Source organism: Hyperoodon ampullatus (genome assembly GCF_949752795.1).
Source record: "Hyperoodon ampullatus genome assembly, chromosome: 1".
Taxonomy (NCBI): domain Eukaryota; kingdom Metazoa; phylum Chordata; class Mammalia; order Artiodactyla; family Ziphiidae; genus Hyperoodon; species Hyperoodon ampullatus.
Window position 1 is genome coordinate 91896949 of NC_136914.1, and position 14665 is coordinate 91911613.

Here is a 14665-nt window from a genome sequence, read left to right on the forward strand (position 1 = left end):
AAGTAACTGGCCAAGGTCAAGTGTTAGTATGAGGCAGAGGTCAGCTGTGAACCCTCAATCTTAAGACCATCACGACTCCAACTCCTGGCTCAACAGTGCTCCTCTGCCCCCCTCCAGGCTTCCGCAGGAAGGCAGTTAAAGAGCATTTTCACTCTGCACCAGGATAGCACGTCATTTCCATGGCTTATACGATACTGGGGAGAGAGAAACAACTCTGGAAAAAACCTCAACGTGACTTCACTTAATGATGTAACGCAGAAGCAAAAATGTCTGCAACTGAAGAAAGATGACCCTGGGATACATAATGATCCCAAGTCATCATAGGAAGGACAGTAAACAGCAGCTAGAGCCTCTGGCTTGTAAAACAACTCTCTTTGTGGCTAGACACAGCTTAACAAAGTCCTCAGGCAGAGATGACATTTCAACTCAAAAGGAGAGGGGCTTCCCTGGTGGCGCAGTGGTTGAAGGTCCGCCTGCCGATGCAGGGGACACGGGTTCGTGCCCCGATCCGGGAAGATCCCACATGCCGCGGAGCAGCTGGGCCCGTGAGCCATGGCCGCTGAGCCTGCGCGTCCAGAGCAGGCTCCAGAGCGGGAGAGGCCACAACAGTGAGAGGCCCGCATACCGTAAAAAAAAAAAAAAAAAAAAAAAAAAAAGGAGAACAAAGAGCTGGGTCTGTCTTCTAGCAGAAGGTGGAGGAAGAAGTATTTACCCAGTCCCTGAATTCAGTGACCTGGAACCAAGAACCTCACTCCCAACCCAGTGTTCTGCAAAGGCACCAAGCTGCCTCCTCGAACATGAGGTCTCTTAAGCTCCTACTTTACCCAAAGGTACCCTTCTCATCGTTTCCCTGAAAGGCAGCATTGGTGTCACAGGATCCTGGCAAAGCCCCAGGTCAAAGAGGCCAAGTCCTCAAATTTAACCAATAGGGTGATTTCAAGTACTTTTCTCATCCCCCTCTCTAGTTCGAGCTCAAGGTCTTCATCAGTGAAAAACCAGGACAGCATTATCCCCACTTCACAGTGTGGAATCCCTGCCCTTGCATCGGTGCTGCACTACCAGAGATATTTTAGTCTAATGTACTGAAACCACCCTGTAATGTATTGATTATGAAACATAAAATATAAAATTCTGTGCTCTCTTCTCCCCTCCCCAGACAGGATGGCAAGGGGAGAAAAGAGAGGTAGCAGGTCTTCACAGCGGTACTGCTCAAAGCGTTATTGCTCTGCCGGGGAGCAAAGTTCAGAAACTGAAAACATGTACAATGAATGGACCGGGTAAGTTTGCACCTGTAGAGTTTAGTAATATAACAACTGGACTTGGTGTTTTAAGCATCTTTGAGGTTTCTATTCCATTTTGCAATTAATGTTTTATTGTATTTTACCAAAGTATCAGTCTGTGACAGATTGAAAATAAAACTGGTCCTTCCCTACAGACTGAAAATAATTGCCAACAGCAAAACAGTTAAATGAAATTGAGCTTGTTTTCTGAAATGTGTGAATAGCTGCTCAAGCTCACTCCTAATATGAGAAATGCAAACTAAAAATATACCAAGACACCATTTTTTCCCCCACTGGCAAAGATAAAAAAGCTTTTGGATAGCATCCGACTTTGGCAAGGCTGTGGGCTACGAGAGTCACACATATTGATAGTGGAGGGCAATTTGGCAGTTACAAATGCATCAAAGTTACAAATGCAGATCCATTTCTAGGAAGTCAGCTGACAAGATACACCCCAAAGTATGCAAAATGATGTAGGGACAAAGTTGTTCCCTGAAGCCTTGTTTGTAAAATACCAAAGACTGGAACACTACCTTCAAGCCCATCAGCTGGGGGCTAGTTAAGTGAATTCAATATGTTCAGGCAACTGAATACTCTGCAGCCATAAAAAAAGAATGAGGATGCTCTTTACTTACTAACACAGACCCAACTCCAAGATACAAAAACAAAGGGCAGATCAAGACTGTTCAGTACATGCTACAAGCACTTTTGTGTTTTTAAAAACTAGGAGAGAAATATAAACATTCTTGCTTGGGTATGCATAAGATACCTCTGAATAGAAGCGGAAGAAACAGCAAATACTGCTGGATGCCAGAGACAAGAATTGGATGGTGGGTATAATTGCAACATACATCCTTTTGTACAATCTAAAATTTCTACCATGTAACTCATATTAACCTTTTCAAAAGCTTTCTTTAAAAATTCTTTTAAAAAAGGAAGAAACTGAGCTTAGTCGCCTCACGTGTTTTTGTTAGGAATACCTAACTGTACACCAGATAACACAAGAGGGTATGTTTATGCTTATCAGATGACTGAAAATTGTTTACTACATGATGTGCCCTCGTTACTAGGAAAGGAAAAACACAGTATCCTGACTGATGATTACAGAAGCTTTGCCACACACCCTCAGTCCTGCATCTTCCAACAACATCTCAGTCGGAAATCACAGCTTCTTCCTCCTTTTGTCCGCTCCACGCACTTCCCCTCCCCGGGCTTGTCTCAGATTGGAAGCCACAGTGAGTTTATAACATGCTAGCTCATCTTCTCAGCACTGCTCACCAGGAGCAATGGCTCTCATACAGACCCAGAGACCTAAACTCACCTGCCCAATGCCACAAAAGTGACAAAGTGGCAGGATCAAGATTGGAACCCGGGACCTCGGATCCCAAGATCAGGGCTCTTTCCACTACAGCCTTTGGACTCCTTAGCTAGTGGGAAGGAGGGGGCTCTAGAAGAAAACTGCAATTAAATGGCCAGGCACTGGGCTAAGTGCTAGACACAAATGATTCCACTTACGCCCCACAATGCCCCAGGGAGGGAAGTTCTCTCATCACCCACATGCCATGGATGAGAAGCAGAGTCTCTGAGAGGGTGGATGATGGCCAGCTCTCACACCCGACCAACCGGATCCCATCCACACGCTGACCTGCCTCAGGAGGAAGCTCGCCAGCCTGCAATCCGCAAACCGTTTAACAGGGCTCCTCCAAGAGCCAGTTAGGTGAACCACCATAAAGAACCTCTTATCTGAGCCAATGTCTCCCTAACTACAGACCATGAATGCCCAAGGGAGGGGAGATAATCTTAGGTGGCACGAATATGAACATTTTTCACTTTAGCAACTACGCTTTTGATATGTATTTAAAAAGCACATAACCAGCTCATCAAACCCGTTACTTCACAGATGTCATAGCACAGAATGAGGCCAAATTAAAAGAAGCTGAACAGATTTAAGGACAACTACTAAATAAATAAGTTCAGGTGGTTCTGAGATATAATGAAAACCGTGAAGGACAACAAACTGACACTTGAAAATCACGGGTCTAAGGAAGTGGATCCAGTCCATGGCTTTTCTCTAGAGGAAGAGAAGCTTGGGAATACCCCAGCCCACAATACACAAGAGTTCTAAATGTCACTTTATTTGTATTTATTTTATTTTCATCCGCCCTCCACTCTCCACACCAGCCAGCCTCTCTCAGATGGATGAGGCAGGACGCCAGTTACCAAAGCATCCTGAACACTTGTATCTAAATGACAGTGTCCTGTGGTGGCTTAACCTTGGGTTGACCACAGGCCTAGTTTGCCCTGAATAGCTCTGATTACACCTATAGATCAATTAGTATCAAATAATTAGTTTGAGCATGCCCCCTCTCACTTTAAGTGTCTGACCTGGGGAAGAAATTGGAGAGCTGACTGGCAGAGATGTGACCTCATTCTAGCCCTTCACACTCAAGAAACAGTGAGAAGGGAACCCCACTTCCTCAGCACCCGCAGTCAGAACCGCAGCATCTGATGAATTTTACCTCTGCTCTTGCCCAACCTCCTTCCCCAATCCTATTTTTCCCAAAATGCCCACTAAATGTAGATGGCAGGTCAAAATGAAAGGATCCCATTGGCTCTTGCAATACCAACAGTTCTGTGCTTTGAACAAACTGAAGGAAAATGTTCATTCGCTAAAAGAGAATTATGAAAAAGTAATACGCGTGAGGGCATCACAGCTCACAAAACACTTCCGCAGGCAAGATATCCTTTGATTCTCCAAAAAAAAAGCCGTGAGGAGGGTATTTCATCATGCCATTTTGTGTTGTAAAGAGATGGGGAAACAGGCCTTGAGATTTACCAAGCAGGATTTTAAACCCCAAACTGCTCCACTTTAGAGCTGTATGGAAAAAAGAAATTGTTTTCCTTTTCTCCCTAGGGTCTTAAGTGTGCTCCCCAAACCAGGAGGTCACGAGAGAGGATGCTAGAAAGGCAAAATCTCAGCCCCACTCCTAACCTAGTGAATCAGAATCTGCATTTTAACGAGATCCCCAGGTAACTCCTGCAGACAAGACAATTTGAGAAATCCCTGGCAGTCCAATAGTTATGATAGTTATGACTCCGTGCTTCCACTGCAGGGGGCACGGGTTTGGTCCCTGGCCAGGGAACTAAGATCCCGCATGCTGCACGGCATGACAGGGAAAAAAAAAAAAAAAAAAAATATTGGGGCTTCCCTGGTGGCGCAGTGGTTGAGAGTCCGCCTGCCAATGCCGGACAAACGGGTTCGAGCCCTGGTCTGGGAAGATCCCACATGCCACGGAGCAGCTGGCCCCATGAGCCACAATTACTGAGCCTGCGCGTCTGGAGCCTGTGCTCCGCAACAAGAGAGGCCGCGATAGTGAGAGGCCCGCGCACCGCGATGAGGAGTGGCCCCCACTCACAACTAGAGAAAGCCCTCGCATAGAAACGAAGACCCAACACAGCCATAAATAAAAAAAAATAAAAAATAATAATAAAAAAAAAGAGCTGGTGACACGTACGTGCGCCGAGACAGCGCGAATTGGAGGGAAAAAAAAAAAAAAAAAAAACCTCAATAGGTTACCAGAGTAATTCAAGGTAAACTACAAATAAAGGATAATTGAGACAGCACCCAATTTAAAAAAAAAAAAAAAAAATTGAGGAGCACTGCTTTACTGCAAGGCAATCCTTCCATTCTCCCATGCTGCATCTCTTCCTTCATTTATCCAGTAATTATTTACTGTGAATCTACCACACTGTGCTGAATGCTGGGAAATCCCCAGTGAATAAGATAAACATAGCTCCTGCCCTCGTGGGGTTGCCAGTCTAACACAGTGGTTTTTTTCAACCTTGGGTGCTGATCAGAATCAAGGGTGGCACTTAAGGAAAAAATGCGGGTGCCTAAAACCCACTCCAGACCTACCTACACCTCCTTACAGTCAGAAACTGAGACTGAAGCCCTAGATGCTCCTTATCAGACAAGCTCCAATTCATGCAACTACGGTGGAGAACAATGTGACAATACCTAGGGAAGCTGCGGGCGAGCATATCCTAAGAGCAGCATTTCCACTTCCAGGACTATATCTTGGAGAAATGGAGGCATGTGTGCAAAGAAGATAGGAACAAGAACATTCACTGCAGCACTGTTTCCAGACAGAATATTCTGGAAACTATCCAACTGTCCCTAAATAAGGGAATGAATAAGTAAACCATGGTGAAGTCAAAAAATACTGTTAAAGAGCCCTTAGAATGAATAAATAGAAAATAAATAGATGTATATGTGTCAACATATTCTCGAATATAATTGTTGAGTGAAAAAAGATAGTCACAAAGTCTATACAGTTTTACACACACAGATATACTGCTTATGGATTCATAAATAGAAGTATAAAGACATGCATGGTAAACACATACCATCTTCAGGAAAATGGTCAGTTCTAGGAGGAGGGGATAGGAAAGAGATAGCAGTGGTTAGTGTTTTTTTTAAGGTAGCATATCTAAAAAATGATCTTAACCAAATACGATTAAAGTAAAGTCTGTTAAATCTGAAGGGTTGGCATTTGGGTATATAACATATATTAAATTACATTCTTTTTTTCCATACTTTTTTGGGTGCTAATGTTTTGTGATTTAACTTCTTTAAAATTACTTTCAAAAGCTTCACAGGGGATGTGATATATAACCAGGGTTGGGAATCCCTGTTACAGGAACATAAAGCAATAAAACTCTACTATTTAATATCAGGAAATACATCTACAGAATGGCAATGATCTATAGCTCTTGAAGTTAAATTACTACCTTAAATAATTTTATATAGACTTAAAAAAACCTTTCACATGGCAGATAATTTCTATAGGCTATATATATTTTTTTAGGAGGCCAAGGTTATTACCCAAGGAAAGCAACATTTCTCAAACTGTGATCCTTAGCTCACCTGCCACAGAAGGAAGAGGGAGTGAGAAGAGGAGGGAATATTTATTAAAATGCAGATTCCAGGTTTTCTACCTTAGACCTACTTAATCAAAATCTCTGAGGGCAGAAACCCAGAGGCTGAATTTTTAATAAAAGAATGCACCTGTGGGCACAATTCTTTCGTACACCGAAGAACCACTCAGGTATATTTTTTAAGTTAATGTTACTCATATTTTTAAAACCATACGTGTCTGCGTTCAATAAGGTGACATTCATCATACTCTGAAAATTAAAATAAAGTACAGGGAATGTTTTCTAAATACTTGAGATCATAATTCCACAAGTACATTCAAGCAGATCCTGATAAAAACTGGTTTCCTGCACAGTGTATCTAACCTGAAGGACAAAGAAATGTGTTTCAGGAAGAGGAACATAACTTCACATTGCCTTTCTGAAAGAACTTCAAAAAGCAACTGGGTAAACAAAGCTCCACAGGTCCAGCCTTGCTGCTATTCTCACCGGAAGAGGCCCCAGACACGATTTTCACCAAAGCCAAATTCGATTAAACAAGGCATGAACGATGTAACTTGAACTGAGGCCTGGCTAGCACAGTAAAAGATCCCAAATTTCCTCTCAACACTCAAGACTATCTTCTCCATTCTAGTCTATAATCCTTTTGCTACATTTTCCCCACCTTGTTATCATGTCCTCAGCCTCTATCTTCCATTCCATCCTTATCTTGCTTGACTTTTTCTTTGGTCTCCCTGATGCTCCCCTTCATTTTCCTTTTCCCTACGTGCAGACAAAACCAACACCACAATCCTGACTTTCAAGCCCTGGAAAACTGCTCTGGAGCCCCTGGATTTAAAACAACCCAGGGCCTCCCTGGTGGTGCAGTGGCTAAGAATCCGCCTGCCAATGCAGGGGTTTGAGCCCTGGGCCGGGAAGATCCCACATGCTATGGAGCATCTAAGCCCATGTGCCACAACTACTCAGCCCGAGCACCACAACTACTGAAGCCTGCACACCTAGAGCCCATGCTCCGCAACAAGAGAAGCCGCCACAATGAGAAGCCCGTGCACCGCAACGAAAAGTAACCCCAGCTCTCAGCAACTAGAGAAAGCCCGCGCGCAGCAACGAAGACCCAATGCAGCCAAAAATAAATAAATAAATAAAAGTTTTTTAAAAAATAAATAAATAAAACAACCCAGCGCAGGGACTTCTCTCAAGGTCCAGTGCTTAGGACTTGGCGTTCCCACCGCCAGGAGCCCGGGTTCAATCCCTGGTCAGGGAACTAAGATCCCACAAGCCATGCGGTGCGGCTGAAAAAGAAAAAAGAGAGGAAAAAAAAAAACAGCACAAAGGGTGGTGGCGGGGGGGATAAATTAGGAGTTTGCGATTAACATATACACACTACTGTATATAAAATAGATCACCAAGAAGGACCTACTGTGTAGCACAGGGAACTCTACTCAATATATTGTAACAACCTATAATGGAAAAGAATCTAAAAAACAATATATATGTGTGTATATAACTGAATCATTTTGCTGTACACCTGAAATTGAACAACACTGTAAATCAACTATACCTCAATAAAAAGTTTTTTTTTAATAAAATTAAAAAATAAAAACCCAGCAGGGAAGAAGGGAGAGAGTGGCATGGACATATATACACTACCAAATGTAAAACAGATAGCTAGTGGGAAGCAGCCGCGGAGCACAGGGAGATCAGCTCGGTGCTTTGTGACCACCTAGAGGGGAGGGATGGGTGGGAGGGAGGGATACGCAAGAGGGAGGAGATATGGGGATAAATGTATATGTATAGCTGATTCACTTTGTTATAAAGTAGAAACTAACACACCATTGTAAAGCAATTATACTCCAATAAAGATGTTAAAAAAATTAATAAAAGAAAGAAAAAAACAACCCAGCAAAATAAACACATGAAAAGATGTTCAGCCTCACTAGAAAACAAGAAATTGCAAATTTTAAACCATAAAGATATCATTTCACACCCATCAGACTGGCAAAACATTAAGTCTAACAATACTGAGTGCCTGCAAGCATGTGGAGCAACTGAAACTCTCAAACCTTCTGGCTGGAATGCAAATTGGAGAGAAATAAGGCAATATATTAGAGTCAAAGATGCCCATTTCCTTTGACCCAGCCATTTCCTTCTAGGTATGCACCACAGAGAAACTCTAAACAGATGCACAGGGAGACAGGTTCAAAACTGTCATGGCACACATACAAAATACTAATCCAACAATAAAATGAATAAATATATTGTAGCACATTCATGTGATGGAATATTATACAGCAGTTAAAATAACCTAGAATTACATGTATTTGCATGGATAAACCTCAAAATCATTATTTAAACAAAAGCAAACAGATTTTTCAGCATTACAAACGTGAGGAAGCAATACTCAAATCTGGTTTATGAATACCTACGTATCTAGTAAAGGTATAAAAACATGTGTTAAACACCAAATTCAGAATAGTGGTCATTGTCTGGGGGGAAGGGAATGAGATGGAGAAAGGTTCACTTGTATTTGTAATATTTTATTTCTTCACAGGATGGAAGATACTGGGTGTTCACTCTTATCAGTCTCCATATTTTTCTGTATGCCTGAAATTCATCACCACCTAGAAAAAGGGTCCCAAGTCTGAGCTACTTGAAAGCATTTGGCGGTTCTGAGAGTAGAATCAGAACTTGATGGGGATTTCCCTGGTGGTCCGGTGGCTGAGACTCCGCACTCCCAACGCAGGGGGCCCGGCTTCGATCCCTGATCACGGAACTAGATCCCGCATGCCGCAACCAAGACCAGGCGCAGCCAAATAAATAAATTTTTTTTTTAAAAAAAAGAACTTGATGGGCAGGAGGAAGGTTGAACCTACAAATGGAAAGCTCAGAGAACCAACAGGGTTCCCCTCTCACTCTTCAAACTACCCATGGCAAATAATCATTCTCAGAATTGTGGTAAAATTCCATGTAGAGGACTTACGATGTCCCCAAAATTCGAAGCCACAATCCCAGAACAGAAATATTCCGAAAAGCCTTTAGTGCCGGGGTTGGTTGCTGACACAGAACTTATTTGCCTCAAGAAATGTTTTTGCTGGTTCATTTTGGGGTGGCCTATTCTCTTAAAAGATCAGCAAGGTCTTTCAAACCCTTAGACTAGCATTTGGTTCCACCACAACTGAAGGTTTATTGTAAGAAGTTACATAAAATATTTAGGCCAGAAAAGTTAACTAGACTAAAAGACACCATTTTTTTACATCTCTCCCAATCGATTTGCTTTGGGCTGGCTCCGTGGGTAGGCCAGAAATAAAACCACCAAGAGATACCTTTCTGATGATACCACAGAATTAGATACCATCATAAAACCTCAACTCATTCAAACTAACTAGACAGACTGGGGCAGGGGGGAGAGGGAGAGGGAAGACGTGAACTAGACAATCTTCTCTTAATTGCTCAAGAGAATCAAAACTGAAAATTACTTTCAGTTACAACCCAAACACACCAAAATTCCACATTAATGAAAAATAAATAGGTTTTATTGTTTGGGTGAACTGGAACACACATAGTTGATATCCAGAAAATGGTATCACGTTAATTCTAACTAAATATTGTCATTCAGCTTTGTTTTCCCTTACGATTCCAAGAAAAACAAAGAAGAATCTGTAGACCTAATTGTCAGGTCCTAACCCAACACAAACTCCTCCATATTAGATCTGAGAGGCCAGAAGAACAGAATTTTTCTTTAAACATTAACCCATGCCACCTCAGGCTGCAATTTCTAAATCTGACAAGTATCAGTGGAGACGCTCACACATGACCTTAACCTCTCCGAGCTGATATATTAAACTCAACTTACGATTTCCAATTATCTTTGACAACGGGAAGGAGTAACAGTAATAGAAGAAGAAGCAAGTTATCTCTTCCAAATTTTGAGATTTACATATTTTTAAGTAACTTTAAAGTTTTTTCAACTATTCTCAAAACACTTGCCTCAAATAAGTAACTGACTTACCAACATAAAGTGATCTCTATAAAAATCCTCTAGCGTTGTTACAAATGTTTACTAATTCTACTTCCCCTTCATATCAAGGTGACTTCATCTATTTACAAGAATTCAAATCTGGCACTCATAGTGATGTCCAATAATATCCTGGGGTTGTTCAATGAATGCTGAAATGGTCATATCTGGTAAATTCAACACAGTTTTAAACAAAGTAGTTAGCCACTCAAGTAAAGACTCCAGAAACTACTACTCACTAAGAAGTTTCTGACAACCAAAAATATATATATCAGTTTTACAAGCTGAGGAAAAAAACTAAGGTCCCAAGAAATATAACAATTTGTCCAGAGACACCATTAGACTCAGGCTTAGCTGGAGAAACACCCAATGGCACAGATTCCAGTTCTAAGTTACGCTGACTATAATCATGTCCTCATATCAAATTAAAAAAATAGTCAAACTTGAGTCAAATGCAAACTATATTACAGAAACATCCTGCTGTGTTCATTAGTCCACTGAATCGCTTCTGAGATTTTGTTCAACCTTTATCCCTGTGGATACCACACTGTATTGAAATTGTTTCATCTTTACCAATGTTTTACCCACAAGATAAGAAACCACTGAGCTCCTTGGGGACAGGGACTCACCTCATTCAATTAAGTACCTGCACATAATATGTGCCAACACTAATATAAAGGTCCTCAACAGATGGCCATTTTCGGGAACAAAATGTAATCTATTTGACACACAGCATTTCTTCCATGGCACAACTTACAGCGCTATTACAAGTGAAATTAAGATCTGATGATTTAGGCCAATTTGCATCAGTACAAGTCACATTTCTAGAGGGCACATTTGGTTTCTCCTAACAAATGCTTCCTCTTTAGAAAATTTCTCAGGCTCTTCAAACAAAATCTACCCCTAAAAAACCTTCCATTTGTAGGGCCATAAAAATATGTAGGAAGTTAAATCCATTGGTCTGGACAAAAGTCAGGATTATCAACAAGGAACATTTCCTTATGCTTGGTAGCGGCTAGTACATTTTAAAAATTACAACACACCAGCCAAACAAGCTTTACTATCTCTGAACCAGAAACGCTGTGTGGCTAAGCTGACAAGCCCTAAGCAAGTTGATCAAGAATCACTATGGCAGGAATTCACACGAAGTGAAATTAAAACAAATGGGAACTCACATTAAACTGCCAATGGACTATAAAACTTCAGTGGGGTAGGGGACAAGCGGAGGGATGTGAATATTTTCCACAACTCCTGTACCTAAAACTGGCACAAGAAGTGTGGGGAAAAGAGAAGGTGTTTATTTTTCAATCACACAAAGGATTTGCTACAAGGTTTTTCCTGCTCTGCTGGGTCCTTTCTTGTCGGCTGGATGAAACAAATCCACTTCTCAATGCTAGGTCGGTTTGCACAAGTCTTACCTAGAAGGATGATATCTTTTAACACTCTTTCTGGACACACATCAGCCTGTTTAAAATATGCCAAATGACCTGCTTAAAAAAAACCCAAAAAACTGTCACTCGTTCTAACTACGACTCAGACCAGCTGGGGCCAAATGGAGTTGGGAGTGGGAAGGATCAGTAAGAGCCCCAGAGAGAAATGAAACAGTGAGGAGAGACCCATAGAAAACCTACCTGGAAACAATTCATCATCAAGTGAAGAATCTAAAGAGAGGTCCAATGAAAACGTATGTTTGATCAAGTGAAAAGACAGCAGTCTCCTCATCACCGAGCCTCCTCTGTGGGAAGCAAGACTGGGAGGGGCCACACTGACCTGAGCAGCCTTTTATAAGGGGCGGAGTTAAGGATTCCCATCCCAGCCTCCCTATACTGCAGTCAGCTTGGTTTGCATAAATGAACATGTGGGTTATCTTAGTGGCTGCTTCCATCAGGTACAAGAAGACATCAAACCCATTGCCCTTTAAACCATTGAAGATGACATAATAACGAGAAAGATGATGTTGATAACAACTAACACTCAATGAGTACTTGCTACATACTAGGCTCAGTAACTCATTTAATACAACAGTCCCATGAGGTAGGAACCATTATCATCCCCTTCTTATAGATAAGGAAAGTAGTAGAGAGAGCAACTTGTTCAAGGACAAAAAGCTAGTATATATTAGAAGCAGGTCATTGAATCCAGAAGTCTGACTTTAGAGCCCAAGCTCTTCATATCACTTACTCCAGGCACAGTGTCCATACAGAAACTAGAAACGTAAGACTCCCTAGTTATGAATTATTGGTTCCTCACCTCACCTGGGTGATGACCCTAAATTTGGGGCCTTTTTAGGGACTCCATATGAGGTGCCAACTTTCCAGACACAGTGCCAGCCCGCTCTTCTCATGTCCTCCCTGCAGCTTGCCTCCCTGGCCAAGTTTTACTGGAAACAGGTTGTGACATTCTACTCAGGTGTGCTAAGAAGCCCCAACTGCATTGAGGGCCAAAAAAAAAAAAAAAGCAGGGGACTGACTTCATCTTGGGACATGTTAGCTCTCAAGTTTCCAGCCTGGTTCAATACAGAGAGGTGTCACCACACACAAGCAGGACAGGAACACCACCAAGAGCTTCACTGCCCTGTAAGCCCAAGGCCACCCCAGCAGGCACGAAAGAGAGTATTGGAGATGCTCTGGTTTCAGAGTTCCCCTCAGGAGCTGGTCTTAGCAGACAGAGAGATGGAGAGGATCTTTTCACTGCACCAAGCAACATTAATGCCACTCGACAGGAAGGAGCAGAAGACCTATCTCTGTGTGGAAAAGGCAGGAAGAGAGGAAATGTAAACGTGCCAGGAGCCACTCACCACAGCTGGTCCTGCACCAGTACCTTTGCAGCTATCACTCTGGGAAGGCCCAGCAACTGCTCTGCCGACCACAGCGGTAGCCACGTCCAACGGTGCTGAAAACTGAAGCCAGCACCAGTGGGTCTTGATTCCACCCCTGAGCTAACACATGGCTCCTTAATGCTCCTTTCCCATGTTGTTAATCTTGCAACAGAATGTGGGACAGAAGATTTATAAAGCTGGGTGATGGGGGAAGGGCAGCCAGATCACCTTACTCCCAGGCTTCTCAATCAAGCCTCCTCAGATTCCCTTTAGTGGCCTGTATTATTAGCTTCAAGGGAGGTTCCCCCAAACTGGCATTAAAAGAGCATGTGTTCCATTCAGCTGGGGGGAGGGGAAACTAGATGCGGGGCGGGGGAACCCTGGAGAGCCAAGGCAAAGCACACACTCTCTCATCCTGCACAGGAAGGCAATGCCTTACTCCAGGGGGCGAGCTGTGCTCTCCAAGGCTCTGACAAGTAGAGGTACCAGCAGGATGCACCCTGGGGACCCAAGGGCTGGAGGCTGTTCCTGTAGAAAATGAAAACGAAGGGAAAGCAATGGGAGAAACCCAAGTTAAAGTGCTCACCACGTCATGGACCCAGTCCAACTCAGAGCCCAGCAAGGTCCCCTTGCTGTGGCCACGCCCACCAGTCCGCGCTTGGGTCTACAGTGGATCAGGCAGGATAATCCTGGAGACCAACTCCACGCCCCCAGCCGGCCCCACCCTTAGGGCCTCTAATTGTTACTGCCTTATAACCTTGTCCCCCTTTCACAGATGGGAAAACTGAGGCATCCAAAGCAAATGCCATGCTTTCCTAAACCAGGTAGAAGTTCACTTCCGTAACCACAATTTTGCACTTTTTTACAGCTCTATCACATTTCAGATTTCACCAGATACACCTATTGCCTCTGCAAAGTGAATCTTAAATACAGTTTAAGGAGTGAACCCAAAAATGAGATGAGGGCGGTCAGGGAGTCCGGCAGGGCTTTATCTGTGGCAAGGACAGGATGGGTGCCCCCCCAGCCACCAGCTTCTCCTCCAACCCGGTCCACCGGGACGTCCGGGTTCTGCCTCCCCCCCAAGACGCTTCCACCCTAACCCGAGGGCGGAGGCGCAGCGGCTCGGCCCGGGGACCGGCAAGCGGGGTCCCCGGTCGGGACCGAGAAGGGGGCGGGGGGCTCGGGGCCGCGACCGGCCCGCCCAGCCCGGTGGCCGGGAACTTCTGGCGGGGCCGCGCCGCCCCCGCCGCCCCCACCCCCACCGGCCGCCGGGCGGGCGTGCGACTCGGGTTTCCCTTTCTTCGCCTCGCCGCGCCTGGGGCGCGACCCCCGAGGCGGCGGCGGCGGCGGCGGCCACTCACCATATTACAGATGGAGGCGATGTTTCGGACAGTCATTAGTCTAAAGGTTACAGCGATCCCGCACCGCCATCTTTATAAGGTGAAAACAGGACCGGCCATGGTGAAGCGCTCGCGGGGAGGCCGGGCGCGGCAGCGGCGGCGGCGGCGGCGGCGCGGCGGCGGCGGGGAGGCGGCCTGGGGTCCGCCTTTCAGTTTGGCTGGGAGAGGGAGGCCGGGAGGGAGGAGAGGAGGAGGGGAGGGCGGGGAAGGCGGGAGG

The 14665-nt window shown here is 44.2% G+C and overlaps 1 protein-coding gene across 3 annotated transcripts in view; it reads right to left on the reverse strand.

Moving 5' to 3' along the window:
- Nucleotides 1-14445, reverse strand: part of USP46 (ubiquitin specific peptidase 46) — a gene marked incomplete at both ends in the record, with an annotated part of 59251 nt that extends 44806 nt beyond the window's left edge. For all 3 annotated transcript variants that reach the window (XM_079703412.1, XM_079703411.1, XM_079703410.1), the window contains one exon: nucleotides 14410-14445. In XM_079703412.1, coding sequence (XP_079559538.1) covers nucleotides 14410-14445 — 36 coding nt within the window. The remainder of the gene's footprint in view (nucleotides 1-14409) is intronic.
- Between the last annotated feature and the right edge of the window lie 220 nt (nucleotides 14446-14665).